Below are 19,963 nucleotides of genomic sequence, written 5' to 3' on the forward strand. Positions count from 1 at the left end.
ATTTTGTTGAGAAAGAAACAAAATATCAATTCCTAATTTAATGGCAGAAACATTATGGAGCAACATGGTACATGAAATTGGTTGTCATTCATCACTTAATTATTATGACATCTTGCCATGTATAAATTGTAATTTTAAAATGTGCTTTTTATGCGATTAAGTTCTACATTCACACCTTCCATTAGAATCAAAAAGTGAAATACAGATTCAACAGAAAGAAACGACTTCCTGGATATCTGAAGGCTTCTCACGCTATGTTTTGACAGACTGTAAAATATGCATTCTGCATTCTCCTTATTAATGAATGCCTTCTACCTGCACTTATGACACAACATTTGGCAACATGCCAGCCCTTATTTTGTGGTCACTAGTAATTTCACTATTCTTGTTTGCAAATCAGCAGTTTTGCTTATAGTTTGTGCCTGTCTCTTGCATTATAAATCATTATTTGTACATGTTAATAATTTTCATGTAATTTACGTTCTGTGCTGTCACACCTGTACATTTTATCTTTCAACTAACTGAGAAATCCGGTGTTGTCTGGGTATTTATTTATTCCAACCTCCTATTAGTCTATCTCCTCCTCCCTCTTCTATCTGTTCACCTCTATCCTCCCCTCCACCCCATTTTGGAGGGCAGAAGGGAGTCAGTGAGCAAAAGTTTGTTAAGGTTTGAAATTATGTATTACATATCATGTATCATTTGTTGCAAGTTGCTAAGTGCACTCATTCACAAATACTGAGTAAATATAGCCCGTGCATTTGCACGTGGCGTGTTACACTTATTTTCCCTGCCACCCCTTATAGAGGTAGGTGGTTCTTACACCAAACAGTGCTTCTTTCCACATAGCAAGAGATATGTGTGGCAGTTTGATTGAGATTGATCCAGTATTTTATGAGGAGATGTTGAACACACATACATTTTTATAATATACAGTGATTCACAATGCTGAAACAATGACATAATATTTCTTGTATTTGACTGAACGCTTGACAATGAACAACATTTTTATATTGTATATTTAGGCACTTGCTTTTCTGTGAAGCCATGCTTCCTCTATATATAAGTATTTTTTATGAACATTTATGTCCTATCAAGCCAATTACCAGACCTAGTTCAGTGAGACATGAATACAGAACATCAAACTGGCATGTAGTGCTATGGCACATAGTGGATCAGGATGTCCAGCGCAGCTTGCAGCTGCATTTTCTACTGTCTGACAAGTGTCCTCTAGAGGCTATCAATGACCTGTGGAGGCCCTGTTCGGGCTAAGTCCTTCAGCCTAGAATGTTCGACACTTCATCAATCAGATTTAACCACTGACACAATGGCATGGACACAGAATCATTATACACAAGACATCTACCCACACAGAATGGTGCAGGCACACTACAAGTCCCTGTACTGCCAAGCCACATATGTCCCATTTTTCTCTGTTGTGCTGTCACAGTTTATTCTGCACAGCTTGGCTAGCAAGCAATGGTTTTTTCATGGATCTCTGAAACCCACAACTTATGGACAAGTGCGTGGAACATTAAAAAAATTCATAAGACTAACATGGGGCTTAACACGTTTGATAGCACTATGCGTAAATAATGTTAAGGTGTAAAGTCAGCGCCAGCATGTCAGTCAGGAACGACAGAGAAGAGACAGCTGTGACAAGAGGTAACCCAATTGCATGCTGACCAACCTCCCTACAGGACAACAAAGTGGCAGCAGCAGCCCCCAGGTGAAGAGGACATAAGCACCATCCCCGAATGGTGGCAGCCCACTTCGATAGCAGCTTCAATGTTAGCCACATTGTTAGCTGATGCATCGTAGACTCTTCATTAGAATCTCTACGTAGCTCAGTTAGAGACGAATAGTCACTGCAATGACTGATTATTTTGTATGTCGTCCTTTGCTTGCAACACATCTGTGTAATATCAAAGTTAAGTATTTGCAATTGTCCATTTATAATAAAACTCATTAATGTAAGTTGTTTGATTGTTTGTCTAGCGAACCAAGTATGAAGGGTTCCTAGACACAACAACATGGCAACGAGGTGAATGAATAACACGGCGAGGAAGATGTCCGAATAACATAGTGACAACCCGCTAAGGTTGAACCCCGAGCCGCCAGCGGCAACCAATTGTCTCTATTTTGTTTTGTCGTGGGCTTGTGTGTTTTGCTGGTGTCTTAATTATACCTTGTCTTTTATTTGCAGGGGTGTGTTTACATGTTTTAACAGTGTCTCTTATAGTGTTTTTTTCCTATTCAGTGTTTTCAGGTGGGAATTGCAGAAATTTTCTTTGGTTGTATGCTTATTTTTATTTCTTGCATTGTATGTTTATTGCATTTGCCTATTCCGAAATGAGCAACCCACATCTCCCATCCCCTGCTCAGGTGCTCCAGCTGCAAGCGATAGATACAACGCAACTAACACAGATGTTTCAGTTTCAGACGCAGCAGATTGCACCTTCTAAACATGGTACATCAGTTACTGGCCAACCAAGCGACCAACACAGTGTGCCCTACCAACAAACATGCTGCAACTGTAGCTCCCAGTTTAATGAAAATGAAGAGGAATGGCTCGAGTTGTTGCAACAGTATGAAGCCCACATCATTTCTCACATAGTATCAGGTACTCTGAAACTACATTACTTTTTGTCAACGATAGGAAGCGCAGTCTTTCGCCTCATTCATAAACCGTTCCCTAGGGCCACTCTGACTGAACTTTCCTATGATCAGGTTGAAGGTTCTCTAACTAAGTACTATGACCAACAAATGAATGTGGTGGCAGCTAGGTACCAATTATTTCATTGCAAGAAAAGGTCAGGACAAACTTATCGCAAGTGGATAACACATTTGCAGGGTATGAAGAGAAAATGCAAATTCAAATGAGCTTGTGGTACTTTATATACAGATGTTATGTTGTGTGATGCGATCGTGTACAATGTAACTGATGTCACACTTATAGAATGGATTCTGAAACAGCCAGATCCACCATATCAAATTCTAGATCAGTATGATTCAGGTGCCGTAGTGGCCGATAAATTTGAGTAGCCACCATTTGTCGCATTGAGTCGTCCCTTGCTCACGGCCAGCAGGCAGCGACAGCATGCAGGCGCCTTGCCATGTTAACAGTTCTCTAAACAGGTGGCCCCATCAGTGAACAGAATTAAGTCATGACCTTGGTGCTATTCAAGGCACAATGCCGAGATTGCCTGCCCCGACAAGCAAAGGGTTATGCTTGTGGCAAGAAAGGTTACGCACAATCTTTATGTTTGCAATGGAACAAACATAAGAATTCAGCCCACTCGCAAAAATCTAGTCACAAGGCCCATATAATACATGCAGTGTATTCAAAGCCTGCAGCAGGCATTAGCAAAACTAGCAAGCAAACAGTTTCTTCAGTGCTATGCCAGTCCAACATACCGTAAATACTCGAATCTAAGCCGCACCTGAAAAATGAGACTCGAAATCAAGGGAAAAAAATTTTCCCGAATCTAAGCCGCACCTGAAATTTGAGACTCTAAATTTAAGGGGAGAGAAAAGTTTTAGACCGCACCTCCAAATCGAAACAGAGTTGGTCCATTGTAACATGATACACAATTGAGGTAGAATGGATGAAGATACAGCTACAGTAGTTTGGTTCGAGTCGTAAGCTTAACAGTTAAGCTTTACCAAGTAGCCATTGCTGTGTGTCAGGCACTCCGTCCATATTTATACGGGGAATCCTTCCTTTTTCACTTGCTTCATCTGGTTTGAATCGATTGCTTATTTTGCTTTGATCTGATAAGTGCCGTTCTCTTTGTTATAGGTGTTTACGTCACTCTAAGCTTAAAATGCGTTAGTGTACTGTGTTATGCATTGTTTCTCGCACTCTGATAATGAGTGTTTACGACCTGTCGCCGCTCGCGGCATGGCTTGCTTTTGTGCGCGCTATCGCAGCTTACAATAAAAACAAGAGAGGAATTGTCTCATAAGTGAAACAATGGCGAGAGACTGTTATTTGTTGTTACGTACACTGCAGCTTTCTTTGATAATGGTCAACAAGAACCAAATAATAGGCTGCGTGTGATAGAAGATGTTCTGAACAAAAGTTGAGCAAAAATTTTTCTCCTTTTGAAAATCTTTGCAGATGCCTCTTTAGTCCATTACATTCTGCACAGAAATTAGATTCATCTTAGATTTAAAAATCTAGTCAGTTGCCGTGCTTCATTTCTGACTGTATCACTATTCAGCATAAGAATAATACGAATATAAACATGACATGATATGTACGGTATATTCTTCCGTGTTTGCTGTCGTCTCACTCTATTTTCGTAGTTTATTAGGCAGACAGGATTTACATAAGATAGCAGCAAACACGATAGAATACATGGCATAATGTTTACATTCTTCTACCTTTTCTTTTAATTTATTTACTGACGCAGAGGTCTTGGTGCCAGTATTTATCTTAGTGCGTGCAAAGCATGCCTGTGTAGCGCTACATATATTCGATGGCAGAAGTTAGTTGTAGCGGCACCTACCAATATTTTTCAGAACTTCCGCCTACTTTTAACTCGATTCTAAGCCTCAGGCGGTTTTTTGGATTACTAAAACTGGAAAAAAGTGTGGCTTAGATTCGAGTAAATACGGTATGTTTTGTTCATTTGCATCTTAATGGAAAACGTGTGAAATTTCAGCTGGACATGGGTGCCTCTGTTACATTGCTGAATCTTAACACACAAACTGTTAGGATCCCCACCCATCTAAAACTAGCACACACCTCACCGCTTGTAATGGACAATCACACAATTTTGAGAACATATTTGGCCTTGATTCATTTGATTTCCTCCGCTTTCACATTCAGGACAATGTGTTATCAGTGACTGCGTTCAAAGCCAATGACAGTGTAGCTCGCTTGCTGAAAGAATTCCCTGAACTCTCTTCTGAAGGTTTAGGCAAAGCTAAAATTTTTCTGCAGATGTTACTATGAAAGACAATGCTCAGTCAAAATTTTGCCGGGCCAGAACTGATCCCATAGCATTACAGGACAATGTGGCTGCTGAACTTACAGAATTGCAAGATAGTGGAGTTATTTTACCCATACAAGTTAGTCAATGGGCAAGTCCACCGGTTTTGTTCCCCTAACCTTCAGGCCGCATTCACCTCTGTGTTGACTTTAAGTCTACAGTCAACTCACAAACTGTGATTGATACTTATCCATTGCCACACCCAGAGGCTCTCATGGAAAGATTAGGTGCTGGTCGCTACTTTTCAAAAATTGATTTGCATGACGCATATCTTCAAATACCATTAGATGGCAAATCTCAAACCAATTGTGTTGTGAACACTCATTTGAGGTTGTTTAAATATTTGCGTTTGCCTTTTGGCAATTCTTCCGCACCTGCCATTTTCCAACGGTATTCAGAACAGCTGACTGCTCAAGTACCAAACTGTTCAAATTATTTGGATGATATTGTCATAGGAGGTCGTACACCTGAATAACACATTGCAAATTTGCGTGCTTTGTTTCGTGTTTTATCTGATGCAGGACTAAAGTGTACACAGGACAAGAGTGATTTTTTTAACCTGGGTTGCAGTATCTTGGTTATGTCATAAACAGTTAATGTGTACCTCATAGTCAGTCACATTTGTTAGCCAAATGTGACGTGCCAGTTCCTTGCAATGTCACAGAATTGCAGTCAGTTTTATGCATCACTTGCATTGCAGGAACATCCCCTTTGTTTGGACAGATGAGTGCCAAGAAGCTTTTCAAAAACTTAGAGGGACAATGGCTATCGTGTAAGGTGTCACGAAATTCTACCACTGTTTGTATGGCAGAAAGTTCTACTTAGTAATGAATCACAAGCCATTGTAGTCCTTGTTTCATCCGATGAAGCCAGTTCCTGTACGAACTGCCTAAAAATTGCAAAGATGGGCTTTGTTGTTGTCTCAATACCAGTATGGGATTGAGCACCATCCAACAGCTCAACAAGGTAACGCAGACACACTTTCACATCTTCCGATTGGCCTTGATACTGACTTTGATGCTTCTGCTGCATCTTGTTGTCACATCGATGCTCAGTAATCTGAATTGCTTCAATACTTTCTTCTGAACTACAGGAAGATTGTACAGGCCACAGATGCTGATTCAGATTTCTGCTAAAATACATTTGCACATATTGGCCTCACTCATTGCACAGCATAAAAAACTCAGTAGAGTGCTGAGACTTTGCGTGTCCACATAGCCTCGCTGTACAAAAAGATGTGCCCCTGTTCAAAATGACAGTGGACAGCCATGTGTGTTGATACCCAAAGCTTTGCAAAAAGAAGTGTTACAGATACTTCACCAAGGACACTGGTGGATTGTTTGTACAAAACAGTCAGCGCATTGCCACTTTATTTGGCAGGATACAGACACCCAAATAGAACAGATTTCACAGTGTCACGCATATGTGGAAAATCAGGTGGCTCTGCCACAAGAATTCTCTACTCTGTCTAAGTCGCAATCACCATAGGAACATGTGCACATAGACTTTGTGGGACCTTTTTGGAGTATTCATTGGTTGATTGTGGTAGATCCCTATAGCAAATTTCCTTTTGCTGTCCCAATGAACATGACATCATCATGTAGCACAGTTCAGGTATTGTCATCTATTTTTTGCCTCTAAGGTTTCCTGAAGTCATAGTGTCAGACAACGGCCCACAGTTCACACCAAATGAATTTGAAGCATTATGTGAACGCAATGGCATACAGCATCTAACTAGTGCATCGTTCCATTCACAGTCAAACGGCAAAGCGGAACATTTTGTCAGAATCTTCAAGCAACAGATGGTCAAACTTACACTGCACACACCAGGCATCAAGCATTGCAACTGTTTCTTGCCTTCTATTGTTTGCATTCATGAGATGGACCATCGCAAGTGGAATTGCTTCATGGCCGCCACCATCGAACACTGTTCCACCAGCTTCACTCTCCTCAACATCCAGCACTGATGGAAGGCCACAAGTATCACTTCATGCTGCACGATATTGTGTTTTTCAGGGTTTCTAGTGGCAGCAGATGGTGGGTGAGAGGCAAGATCCTTCGTCAACTTGGCGCATTCATGTTTCTCATTTCAGGCCCAGATGGATTGCAGTGCCAACACCACAATCAAATTTGCCACTGTCACATGCACTGTGATCCTTCTGCATCTCTTCCCCCAGATTCACGAACCCGAGAACAGTGCTGCCATAGCAGCCGCCAGATGGTGTCATCACAACACTGCGAGACCCCGTGGAGACGGAGCCTGCGCCTCCTCTATAGAGCTGGACCCGCCCACGCCGCAGCAGGCATGACCTGAAGTCTGACGTCCCATGCAGCCACAGCTTCCGGTCCATCAGAGCGTCCATGCTCCTGCCTCCCCCCCCCCCCCCTCTCTCCTCGTTGCCATGCTCCATATACAACAACGGTCTGTCACTTTGGGAGGGGGGAGGAATGTAACAGCATAAAGTCAGCACCGGCATGCCAGTCGAGAATGACAGAGAAGAGAGAGCTGTGAGAAGAGGTCAGCCAATCCCAAGCTAACTGGCCTCTCTCCAAACAGCAGCTGAAGAGGACATAAGTGCCGCACCCCGACTAGTGACTGCCCACTTCGATAACAGCTTCAATGCTAGGCACTTCGTTAGCCGACACATCGTAGCCTCTTCATTAGAATCTCTACGCAGCTCATTCAGTGAAACGCAGCCACTGCAAAGACTGATTATTTTGTATGTTGCCCTTTGCTTGTGACACATCTGTGTAACATCAAAGTTAAGTATTTGTAATTGTCTAGTTATAACAAAAGTCATTAATACAAGTTGTCTGATTGATTATCTAGCAAACCGGGTATGCAGGATTCCTAGACACAACAAATAACATACTTTTAGCATTTGCCTATGTGAAACACACATTTGGAAGATAACTTCTGGCTTTCTTAGCATGATTTCTGATTTTATTTTCTAGAATACATTTTGTAAACAACTCCAATCAAGTTACACAGTTTAGATATGGACTGGGCTTCACACAAAGCTTTGTACTTACAACCCACTTGCATTCACTTCTACCTTCACAATAATCACAGAATAATGCTCCAAACGTTTTTAAGTTATTTCCTACAAAACCCACAGTGCCTTCTCTTGTATGCCGAACCTCTTAACTCTTCTTGAAAGCCAACCATTTACTCCCAGTGTATATCTATTGTCTAGCTTAAGTAGTTTCCTTGCATGGTTAACTGGAGTTGTAAGCAAAACAATGAGCTTGCATTTGATACATCATGACACAACCAAGAAAAATTTCTGGCCCTGACATCAATTCAAGGAAACTATAGTTGCCAACTAGGTCCCAGAACTGTAAAGAGGTAAGTGTAGTAACATTTCAAACAGATATTACCTATACTTCCAGGCACAGATATCTGTCCCTGGCCAATGTCAAGGTCCACAAATACAGGCCTTCTGCCCATTCGAACAGCATAATTAAGAAGCAAACGACAAAGTGTTGACTTTCCAACATCAGTAGGTCCAACTATCATAGTGATGGGTCCTCGGGTATTTTCTTCTGCTGCTTTTTCTCTCAGTTTTTCTAGGCATGCGTGGGCATTTAGATACATTATCTAAACAGAGAGAAAAAACAGAATAGTTAGACAGAATCAAACAATGGAAACATCTAGGATGGAATAATGACAGTATTATGAAAAGGACAGATCGCAACTCGCCATATAGCCAGACTGGCCTCAGCAGCCAGAGACACTGGTCATATGTGTGCGAGCTGTGTAAGCACAGCAGAGAAGTTGAGTCGCAGACAGGCACAACAAAAAGACTACTAAACATGTAAGATATATATATGGTCTTTAAATATGTCTGCTTGTGTCTGTATGTGTGGATGGATATGTGCGTGTGTGCGAGTGTATACCTGTCCTTTTTTCCCCCAAAGGTGTCTTTCCGCTCCCGGGATTGGAATGACTCCTTACCCTCTCCCTTAAAACCCACTTCCTTTCGTCTTCCCCTCTCCTTCCCTCTTTCCTGATGAGGCAACAGTGTGTTGCGAAAGCTTGAATTTTGTGTGTATGTTTGTGTTTGTTTGTGTGTCTATCAACCTGCCAGCGCTTTCGTTCGGTAAGTCACTCCATTTTTTATATATATATATATATATATATATATATATATATATATATATATATATATATGACTCCCTACCCTCTCCCTTAAAACCCAAATCCTTTTGTCTTTCCCTCTCCTTCCCTCTTTCCTGATGAAGCAAAAGTTGGTTGCGAAAGCTTGAATTTTGTGTGTATGTTTGTGTGTCTATAGACCTGCCAGCACTTTTGTTTGGATTAGAGGGAAACATTCCACGTGGGAAAAATACATCTAAAAACAAAGATGATGAGACTTACCAAACAAAAGCGCTGGCAGGTCGATAGACACACAAACAAACACAAACATACACACAAAATTCAAGCTTTCGCAACAAACAGTTGCTTCATCAGGAAAGAGGGAAGGAGAGGGAAAGACGAAAGGATGTGGATTTTAAAGGAGAGGGTAAGGAGTCATTCCAATCCCGGGAGTGGAAAGACTTACCTTAGGGGGAAAAAAGGACAGGTATACACTCGCACAGACACACGTATCCATCCACACATACACAGACACAAGCAGGGCTTTACAAATGTCTGCTTGTGTCTGTGTATGTGCAGATGGATATGTGTGTGTGTGTGTGCGCGCGCGCGAGTGTATACCTGTCCTTTTTTCCCCCTAAGGTAAGTCTTTCGACTCCCGGGATTGGAATGACTCCTTACCCTCTCCCTTAAAACCCACATCCTTTCGTCTTTCCCTCTCCTTCCCTCTTTCCTGATGAAGCAACCGTTTGTTGCGAAAGCTTGAATTTTGTGTGTATGTTTGTGGGTCTATCGACCTGCCAGCGATATTTTTAGCCCCATTTTTGTAATCTTTCACCACAACACCACTCCTTTTAATACATTCACACGTTTCTTCGAAATTTTCCCAAATTTCTCCGTCCTTTAACGTGTTTTAGTGGCAACACAACCACCTAACCTTCATGCACATCGCTGTCTACCAACCCAAGTTCACCACAGGATCAACCTAACCAACACTTTTTCGCCTTTTTTCATACCAGATCTCCAGTTACTTTCTAGTTCACCCTTATATCTCCCCATATATTTTTATCTTTTATTTTCATTTCAACCTCATGTTACACTTTCCACCTTCTAATACCATGTCACCCTCACAACACCCCCACAACGACCCCATTAAGTTTTATTTACATTCCCTCCACAAACATGCCTTCACCCTAGCCAGATTACGCTCGCATATTTTATTTTCTCAGGCTTGTCTGACATTTGGCATAACCCCCAAAGGCCTCACACTTAAAGTTCCCATCTCTGGCTGCAACCCTTCTTTCCATCAGTCCCTATACCAGTTCCAAACTGAACAATCCATTGCCCTCACCCACCTAATCCTTCACCTACACATCAACTCAGCCAATGAACACACCCGTCAACTCCTATCCTTAATAAAAGTCCTCAATCTTTCCTCTCCCACATCCACACCGGCTATTCAGAGCATCCTCCTACAGGCCAACCGCAAATTAGAACAGCACGCCACCCTTCACCTCAAAAAACTATCCAATCCCCTGGTTTCCCACCTCCGGAAAGGCAACTCACTCACCCTTCACAACCTTTCCAGCAAACCTCAACCACCTCTCATTGCACACAAACCCAGTCTCTCCCATCTACTCAGTCTCCCACTTCCAGCTCCACTCTCTCCAAAACCTCAAAATTCCAATCAACACAATCTGGCACCACAACACACTAATTCAGTAGTTAACCTTTCCTCCAAACCTCTCTCCCAATCCGAAACCTCTCTCCTATCCAAAGGCCTCACCTTCAGCCCCACTCCCAGACTCAACCAAACAGCCCTCGTCAAAGATTTACTGTCCTACACTCGTACTCTCTGCTGGCAGTATCACTTTGCCACGAAGAAAAATGATCCTAATCCTACCCCTAATGATCCAACTCCCCAAGACACTATCCAAATTGAACCCTGCCTGGAACAGTTCCGTCCTCTGTCACAGCGGGACCCACCTCCTCTTCCTCAAAATCACCCTCTCCAAACCTTCCAGGAATTTCTGACTTCCAGCCTTGCCTCTCAATCCTTCTTAAAAAACCTTAATCCTACTCCCAACATCACCACTGCTGAAGCCCAGGCTATCCATGATCTGAAGGCTGACCGGTCCATCGTCATTCTTCCGGCGGACAAGGGTTCCACGACCGTGGTACTTGATCGTCGGGAGTATGTGGCTGAGGGACTGCGTCAGCTTTCAGACAACACCACATATAAAGTTTGCCAAGGTAATCCCATTCCTGATGTCCAGGCGGAGCTTCAAGGAATCCTCAGAACCTTAGGCCCCCTACAAAACCTTTCACCTGACTCCATCAACCTCCTGACCCCACCGACACCCCGCACCCCTACCTTCTACCCTTCTTCCTAAAATTCACAAACCCAATCATCCTGGCCGCCCCATTGTAGCTGGTTACCAAGCCCCCACAGAACGTGTCTCTGCCTACGTAGATCAACACCTTCGACCCATTACGTGCAGTCTTCCATCCTTGATCAAAGACACCAACCACTTTCTCGAACGCCTGGAATCCTTACCCAATCCGTTACCCCCAGAAACCATCCTTGTAACCATTGATGCCACTTCCTTATACACAAATATCCCGCACGTCCAGGGCCTCGCTGCGATGGAGCACTTCCTTTCATGCCGATCACCTGCCACCCTACCTAAAACCTCTTTCCTCATTACCTTAGCCAGCTTCATCCTGACCCACAACTTCCTCACTTTTGAAGGCCAGACATACCAACAATTAAAGGGAACAGCCATGGGTACCAGGATGGCCCCTTCGTACGCCAACCTATTCATGGGTCACTTAGAGGAAGCCTTCTTGGTTACCCAGGCCTGCCAACCCAAAGTTTGGTACAGATTTATTGATGACATCTTCATGATCTGGACTCACAGAGAAGAAGAACTCCAGAATTTCCTCTCCAACCTCAACTCCTTTGGTTCCATCAGATTCACCTGGTCCTACTCCAAATCCCATGCCACTTTTCTTGATGTTGACCTCCACCTGTCCAATGGCCAACTTCACACGTCCGTGCACATCAAACCCACCAACAAGCAACAGTACCTCCATTACGACAGCTGCCACCCATTCCACATCAAACGGTCCCTTCCCTACAGCCTAGGTCTTCGTGGCAAACGAATCTGCTCCAGTCCGGAATCCCTGAAGCATTACACCAACAACCTGACAACAGCTTTCACATCCCGCAACTACCCTCCCAACTTGGTACAGAAGCAAATAACCAGAGCCACTTCCTCATCCTCTCAAACCCAGAACCTCCCACAGAAGAACCACAAAAGTGCCCCACTTGTGACAGGATACTTTCCGGGACTGGATCAGATTCTGAATGTGGCTCTCCAGCAGGGATACGACTTCCTCAAATCCTGCCCTGAAATGAGATCCATACTTCATGAAATCCTCCCCACACCACCAAGAGTGTCTTTCCGCCGTCCACCGAACCTTCGTAACCTCTTAGTTCATCCCTATGAAATCCCCAAACCACCTTCCCTACCCTCTGGCTCCTACCCTTGTAACCGCCCCCGGTGTAAAACCTGTCCCATGCACCCTCCCACCACCACCTACTCCAGTCCTGTAACCCGGAAGGTGTACACGATCAAAGGCAGAGCCACGTGTGAAAGCACCCACGTGATCTACCAACTGACCTGCCTACACTGTGACGCATTCTATGTGGGAATGACCAGCAACAAACTGTCCATTCGCATGAATGGACACAGGCAGACAGTGTTTGTTGGTAATGAGGATCACCCTGTGGCTAAACATGCCTTGGAGCACGGCCAGCACATCTTGGCACAGTATTACACCGTCCAGGTTATCTGGATACTTCCCACTAACACCAACCTATCCGAACTCCGGAGATGGGAACTTGCTCTTCAATATATCCTCTCTTCCCGTTATCCACCAGGCCTCAATCTCCACTAATTTCAAGTTGCCGCCACTCGTACCTCACCTGTCATTCAACAACATCTTTGCCTCTGCACTTCTGCCTCAACTGACATCTCTGCCCAAACTCTTTGTCTTTAAATACGTCTGCTTGTGTCTGTATATGTGTGGATGGATACGTGTGTGTCTGCGAGTGCATAACTCTCCTTTTTTCCCCCCTAAGGTAAGTCTTTCCGCTCCCGGGATTGGAATGACTCCTTACCCTCTCCCTTAAAACCCATATCTTTTCGTCTTTCCCACTCCTTCCCTCTTTCCTGATGAGGCAACAGTTTGTTGCGAAAGCTTGAATTTTGTGTGTTTGTTTGTGTTAGTTTGTGTGTGTATCGACCTGCCAGCGCTTTGTTTGGTAAGTCACAGCATCTTTGTTTTTATATATATATAAAAAACAAAGATGATGTAACTTACCAAACGAAAGTGTTGGTATGTTGATAGACACACAAACACACACATAACATTCAAGCTTTCGCAACCCACGGTTGCTTCATCAGGAAAGAGGGAAGGACAGGGAAAGACGAAAGGATGTGGGTTTTAAGGGAGAGGGGAAGGAGTCATTCCAATCCCGGGAGCGGAAAGACTTACCTTAGGGGGAAAAAAGGAAAGGTATACACTCGCACACACACACATATCCATCCGCACATATACAAACACAAGCAGACATTTGTAAAGGCAAAGAGTTTGGGCAGCGATGTCAGTCAAGGCGGAAGTACAGAGGCAAAGATGTTGTTGAATGACAGGTGAGGTATGAGCGGTGGCAACTTGAAATTAGCGGAGGTTGAGGCCTGGTGGGTAACGGGAAGAGAGGATGTACTGAAGGGCAAGTTCCCATCCCCGGAGTTCTGATAGGTTGGGGTTAGTGGGAAGTATCAAGATAACTCGGACGGTGTAACACTGTGCCAAGATGTGCTGGTCGTACACCAAGGCATGTTTATGATCCTCATTACCAACAAACACTGTCTACCTGTGTCCATTCAAGCAAATGGACTGTTTGTTGTTGGTCATTCCCACATAGAAAGCTTCACAGTGTAGGTAGGTCAGTTGGTAATCATGTGGGTGCTTTCACAAGTAGGAGCCAGAGGGTGTGTGTGTGTGTGTGTGTGTGTGTGTGTGTGTGTGTGTGTGTGTGTGTGTGAAGGCCTTCTGGCTGAAAGCTTACATGTTTAGTAGTCTTTTTCTTGTGCCTGTCTGCGACTCAACATCTCTGCTACGCAGTGAGTAGCAATCTATCCTTTTCATAATGTAATAATTAGACTAAGAAATATTTACAAAATGTAACGTGTTTGAAATTCAAACAGTACTACTTTCCACATGTTGGCACCCAATAACAACATGACCATGGCTTCGTTAGTATTACATGACCAGGAAGTAGCACGGTCTATTTTATTGCATCCATGACGTGTAGTTATCAAAATATTTTGAAATTAACTTGCCTTCTATTTTCATTTTTTTTAATCCCATAAACTGTAACAGCATCAATTCTGTCTGAAATACCTTGATTCTTCACACAGTTTCCTCCGAAAATTTCTGGCAGACACCCTTAATGTAACGTAAGAATTTGACTTTTGCACAAAAATAAGGTGAACATGTAAACTATCAATTACTTGAATGTAAGATTAGGCTACAGAGAAAAGAGTTTGAGGCCGCTTCCTCCAATACTGTGAACATACCTTAGATCTTGCAAAGGACATAAATTTGCTTCTGGGAAAATTTAATGCAGACATATACTACAAAGCTGGCTTTGGATGATTACAGGGTTATTTCATGTGAACAGAGTATATATAAAAGCCAAATAGATGACATTTATTATCAAACATACACTATTTATTTTTTACAAATAACTTACAACAGGAGTTTCCTTTGCAATGTAGCTCACATCAACTTTGCCTCTCAGCTCCACAACACAGCCTTTCCAAGTAAAGACAGCAACTTTTGCTCCAGTGGTGAAAGTATATGCCTTTCCCTTTACAAGTTCAGTACCAAAAATTTCGGCAACACCATTTTTCAGCTGTGAACATAAATTTATTGTGTTTTAATTGAAATACTTTGACATAAGATTTTAAAAGAATACTGAAGAGACCATGAACACCGTTAAGCTAACAAAGAAACACAGCCAATTAATAACTTAATGTCCTGTAAGAACAAAGAGCATCCTGAGGTATAAATTCGACTGCAGCCCATAGCAAAGTAGTGGTTTTGCCATTCTTCATCTTTAAGAGCAGTAATCCCCCCGCCCCGGTCCCATGTCCAAACACTACCTTCTATTGAAACAGAACTGACAGCTAGGTCGTGTGATAAGTAATGCAGGTTTTGGTAATTAAGTCTTCCTCACCCATCATCAGATTATCAGGTGAGATGAGCACCATCCTTTGCATCATGTCAAGTATCCTCTGTGTCAGTATTTGATGTGCAAAATGGCAGTCTAAGGCGATCAATTGAAATCACAGTTGGGGAGACCAATGGCAAGGAGAGGTCCCCAGTGGTGCAAATCAAGTTTTTGCAACCACATATATGGTGGTGCAGGTTAAGGATCCAAGTATCACATCCTGAAGCCATACACCCAGGTGGGCCCTTGTTTATGAGGAAAAAAAAACAGCCTGTTTCTATAGAGCATTAAATTAATACCACACTTTCGATTACTGCCGTAGTGTAATGGGCAACGTAACAAACTGGAAAACAGAAGATGGCGGTTACAAATCTTGTCACATTCCTATAATTTCTCTTTTATTTTTAAATTCTATTTTCATTCAGTTATTTGCTTCAAATTTTCTAATCCTCTGCCAAGTCGTTTCTATCATTGTATTAAGTTCCTTGTTTGTTCTCTTTCCTCCATTGGGCTCAAAATCATTGATTGATTTGCAGTTACCAATCACATATCAGTTCTTTTTTGCTTCTTTTTCGCATTTGTTTTATGAGTGTGCAGCATTTAAAATGTTCAGCAACGCAAATTCATCAACTGGCAAATGTCATGATGAAAGAATAGCGGAATTTGATGAAGAACCTACGTGAAAGTAGAAAGACAGCTTTTATAGTCTGTCCATTGTGCGAGAACAATCTGTTTTTCAAATGACTGTATGATGATTACCATATAAAAAAACTGTAAGTCGCTCAATGAAAAATAAATTTTTGTGACTGTTGCACAATCAATATGAATACTGACAACTATTTTTTTTTAGTTGCTTTATCAGTATTTTTAAATGATTAAATATCACAATAGGGTCATTCCATGTTAAAGAGACTTCGTGACAAAAAAATTAAAATGACAATATTACAAATATAACCTTGAAAATTACATTTGTTCACTGCAAAATAATCATGAATATGAAAAAATTAAATTTCTACCTTCACTAAGTGTTTAAAGTGCACTACTCTATGGCACCACAGAGAGGTATGTTTTATGCTATTTCCAGATGAGCATTGGTTGTATTATCTATGGCTGATTGTTCTATTGTTGCAAAGAATATTGAAGTCAACATTGTTATAGCTCATAATAATTCGTTTTGTTGAGGTAAGCTAATTGCATTTCTTTATTTTGTTAGTTTTATAATATATATGCAGCTTGTAACACCCGTAACAAAAAAGATACAAAAGTTTAATTTGTAATCTAGTAAATTTGTTCTGTACAATACCTTTCTGTAAAAGTGAGGTTATGCAAATGTTTTACAATATCATACCATTACATGGCATTTTGAAATCTTATTTGACACTCTTAGAGCTGTTACGGGTGTTACTAATTTTTGTTTCGGGTGTTACTTAACACATGCGTAACACCCGTAACTTTAATTGGAAGGTTTAATGGCACCTTCATCTTTAGTAGGCCTATGCCCTACATTTAAATTATAACCAAAGGATAGTATTAAGAATGAAAAAAGTTTTTTAACTGTGTTTATTACGTATGAAAACAGTTTTAAGCATGAAAACTAAAATTTTTATTCCTCTGTATACATTTGTATACAGGTATTGAATAGGATTGGGGAGAAGAGAAGTTTGTGGCACAACTTGACTAGAAGAAGGGATCGGTTGGTAGGACATGTTTTGAGGCACCAAAGGATCACAAATTTAGCTTTGGAGGGCAGTGTGGAGGGTAAAAATCGTAGAGGGAGACCAAGAGATGAATACACTAAGCAGATTCAGAAGGATGTAGGTTGCAGTAGATACTGGGAGATAAAGAAGCTTGCACAGAATAGAGTAGCATGGAGAGCTGCATCAAACCAGTCTCAGGACTGAAGACCACAACAACAACACATTTGTTTAAGCACTATACCTGCATTATATAAAAGTTAATTAGGGCATTAACATGACTCAACTGACGTTCTCCTAAAAAGTTAATTAAGCCCAAAATTCTTTGATTACATATGGTTTATGTTTTCCATTCTAACTTTTCCAAGAACAACAATATTGCTAACCTCAGTTTTAAATTTTATATAGGCCCAGTAAACTGCTTATTGAGGCAAATTGTAGTCATTCATAGGAGCCCATGTTTAACAATGTCTTTTACTTTTATCTCTCTGCACAGTGTTATGTTTATACACAAATAGGCCTACATTATCAGGATTTCTGTCTTCGCAGACCATGGCACCAGTACCAGCAAGGGAAAGAGTGAAGAAGCACCGAGAAAAGATGAAAGAAAACCAAGAAAACAGAGAAGCTTACTTGAAGAAAGAACGAGAAAGAGACAAATTAAGAAGATTGCAGGTTAAAGAAAAATTGAAAAATAATCAACGTCTTAGAGATGAGAATCGAATAAAAACAAGAGAGAGAGTGAGAGCATTCAGAGAAAAGAAAAAACTAGAAATGGCAAGATCAAAAGTTCCAAATGAATCTTCTCCTATTGGGACTTATAAGTGTAAACAGACATTTGGTAAAGCTGTGAAGAAAGTGTTGAAGGTACTTCCAAAAAGCCCCAGTAAAAAATCTGCTGTTATTAAAAAGATAGTTTCCAATATAATTGGCTCTGAAACTTTCATATGTGATACAAAACATAACAGAACCCCAGTCTTAAGTGAAGAGGAAAAACTAAAAATTCATGAGTTCTTCACTAGGGACGACATTAGCCGCCAAGCTCCTGGGCGTAAAGATGTTGTAACTGTATGGAAAAAGGGAGAATGTAAACAGAAATTCCAAAAGCGTCACTTACTTCTGACTGTAGGAGAGGTTTATGAGGAATTCAAAAAACTCCATCCAGATATTTCTGTAGGAAAGTCCACATTTTATTCACTGCGGCCACCTTTTGTTCTCCCATCATCATATACACCACATAATGTATGTGTGTGTAAGTACCACTACAATTTCATAAGCATACTTCAGTCTTTGAGCAAAGCTGTTCCATCTGTTCCAAGCAATCACAAGGAATTATTGAACGAATTAAGTTGTAATTCACAGAACGAAGACTGTGTTTTTGGGTCATGCCAGGAATGTCAAATTAAATTGAGCAAATTTATCCCAGAAGGCTTTGACTTAACTAAAAAGATTGTCTGGAAGCAATGGGAAAATGATGCGAAACATCGTCCTTGTCTTAGTGAACATTCAGGGAGCTGCAATGATGCGTTAGCATCACTGGTTGACAAATTGCCTCAGTTTAAAAAACATTGCTACGTGAAGATAAAGCAGAGTGATTTCTTCCAAGGAAAGAAAAACAGCCTTGACGTTGAAGAATGTGTTCTTCAAATGGATTTTGCAGAGAATTATACTCTAATTTCACAAGATGAGGTACAGAGTGCACACTGGGCGCATTCACAAGTAACTATTTGCACTTTCTGCATTTGGTTTGCAAGCCATGAAGTCAGGTCCTATGCAATCATCAGTAACGACCTTTCACACACAAAATATTCTGTGTGGACTTTTCTTAAAACTGTTATAATGGAGATTAAAAAAGTGTTTCCTAAAGTCAAAAGAGTTTTTATATTTTCTGACAACTGTGCTGGGCAGTTCAAAAATAAATATACTTTGTCCAATCTATGTTATTTTGAGAGAGACTTTGGATTGACAGTTGAGTGGAAATTTTTTGCCAGTTCACACGGTAAAGGAGCCATGGATGGCATTGGAGGTGCACTGAAGAGGAGTGTGTGGACAGCTGTTAGATCTAGGAAAGTTATTATTAACAACGCAATAGACTTTTATGACTACACTCTGAAGAATTTTTCTAAAATTAAGGTACTATGGGTGGATAAGACAACAGTGGAGCATAACATTCCTATTTTGGATGAAAGATGGAAAAATTTACAAGCAATTCCTCAAATCCAGGGCTGCCATCACTTTCGGCCTTATAACACATCTGATTTGCTGGTTTCAAAAACAGCAGAGTCATTAATGACAAGAGTGTCAGTATTTATTAGTGAGGAAGCCAAAGTTAAAACATTACATGCAAAAAGATGCATAAACTTCTATGAAGTTTGCAGTTCTGATGATTCTGATCAGGAGACTGTTTCACTATCTGAATTACAATACAATATTGGAAGTGCTTGTGAGTTAAGCCTAACTAATAAAATTGAAAAGTCTGATTTAAAATTTGGGTTATTTGTCTTGGTTGATATTCCAAGTGACAAAAAGAAGCCAACCCTATCCAAAATTCAATACCGTTACTTGGGAATCTGCCAGAGTGAGGTTGATGAAGAGGAGGATGTGCAAATAATGTTTCTGAAGTCAGTAGGAAAAAGTAAAACACTTTTTAAATTAGATGAAACTGATGTTTGTTTTGTGAAATTCAGTCAAGTACTATCTAAGGTAACAACACCAGAAATCAGACAACAAGGTAACCGTTTGTACTATGAGTTCAATTTTGAGTTGGATGTTGCTGAAAAAGATTATTAAATGAAGTTTTTAAACCTATCAATAATAAGAAAACATTTTTGTCATAAATTTATTAGACCTGCAAAATGAGATAAAT

At 41.2% G+C, this 19,963-nt stretch overlaps 1 protein-coding gene across 1 annotated transcript in view; it reads right to left on the reverse strand.

Annotated features, from left to right (window-relative positions):
- The window catches only part of LOC124544797 (protein CLP1 homolog), a 64,302-nt gene that overhangs the window by 40,658 nt on the left and 3,681 nt on the right, over positions 1 to 19,963 (reverse strand). Inside the window, exons 2-3 of the mRNA XM_047123483.1 lie at positions 14,924 to 15,085; positions 8,382 to 8,601 (exon numbers count right to left, since the gene is read on the reverse strand). Of these exons, the coding sequence (XP_046979439.1) occupies positions 8,382 to 8,601; positions 14,924 to 15,085 (382 nt within the window). The remainder of the gene's footprint in view (positions 1 to 8,381; positions 8,602 to 14,923; positions 15,086 to 19,963) is intronic.

Source organism: Schistocerca americana, chromosome 1 (assembly GCF_021461395.2).
Source record: "Schistocerca americana isolate TAMUIC-IGC-003095 chromosome 1, iqSchAmer2.1, whole genome shotgun sequence".
Taxonomy (NCBI): domain Eukaryota; kingdom Metazoa; phylum Arthropoda; class Insecta; order Orthoptera; family Acrididae; genus Schistocerca; species Schistocerca americana.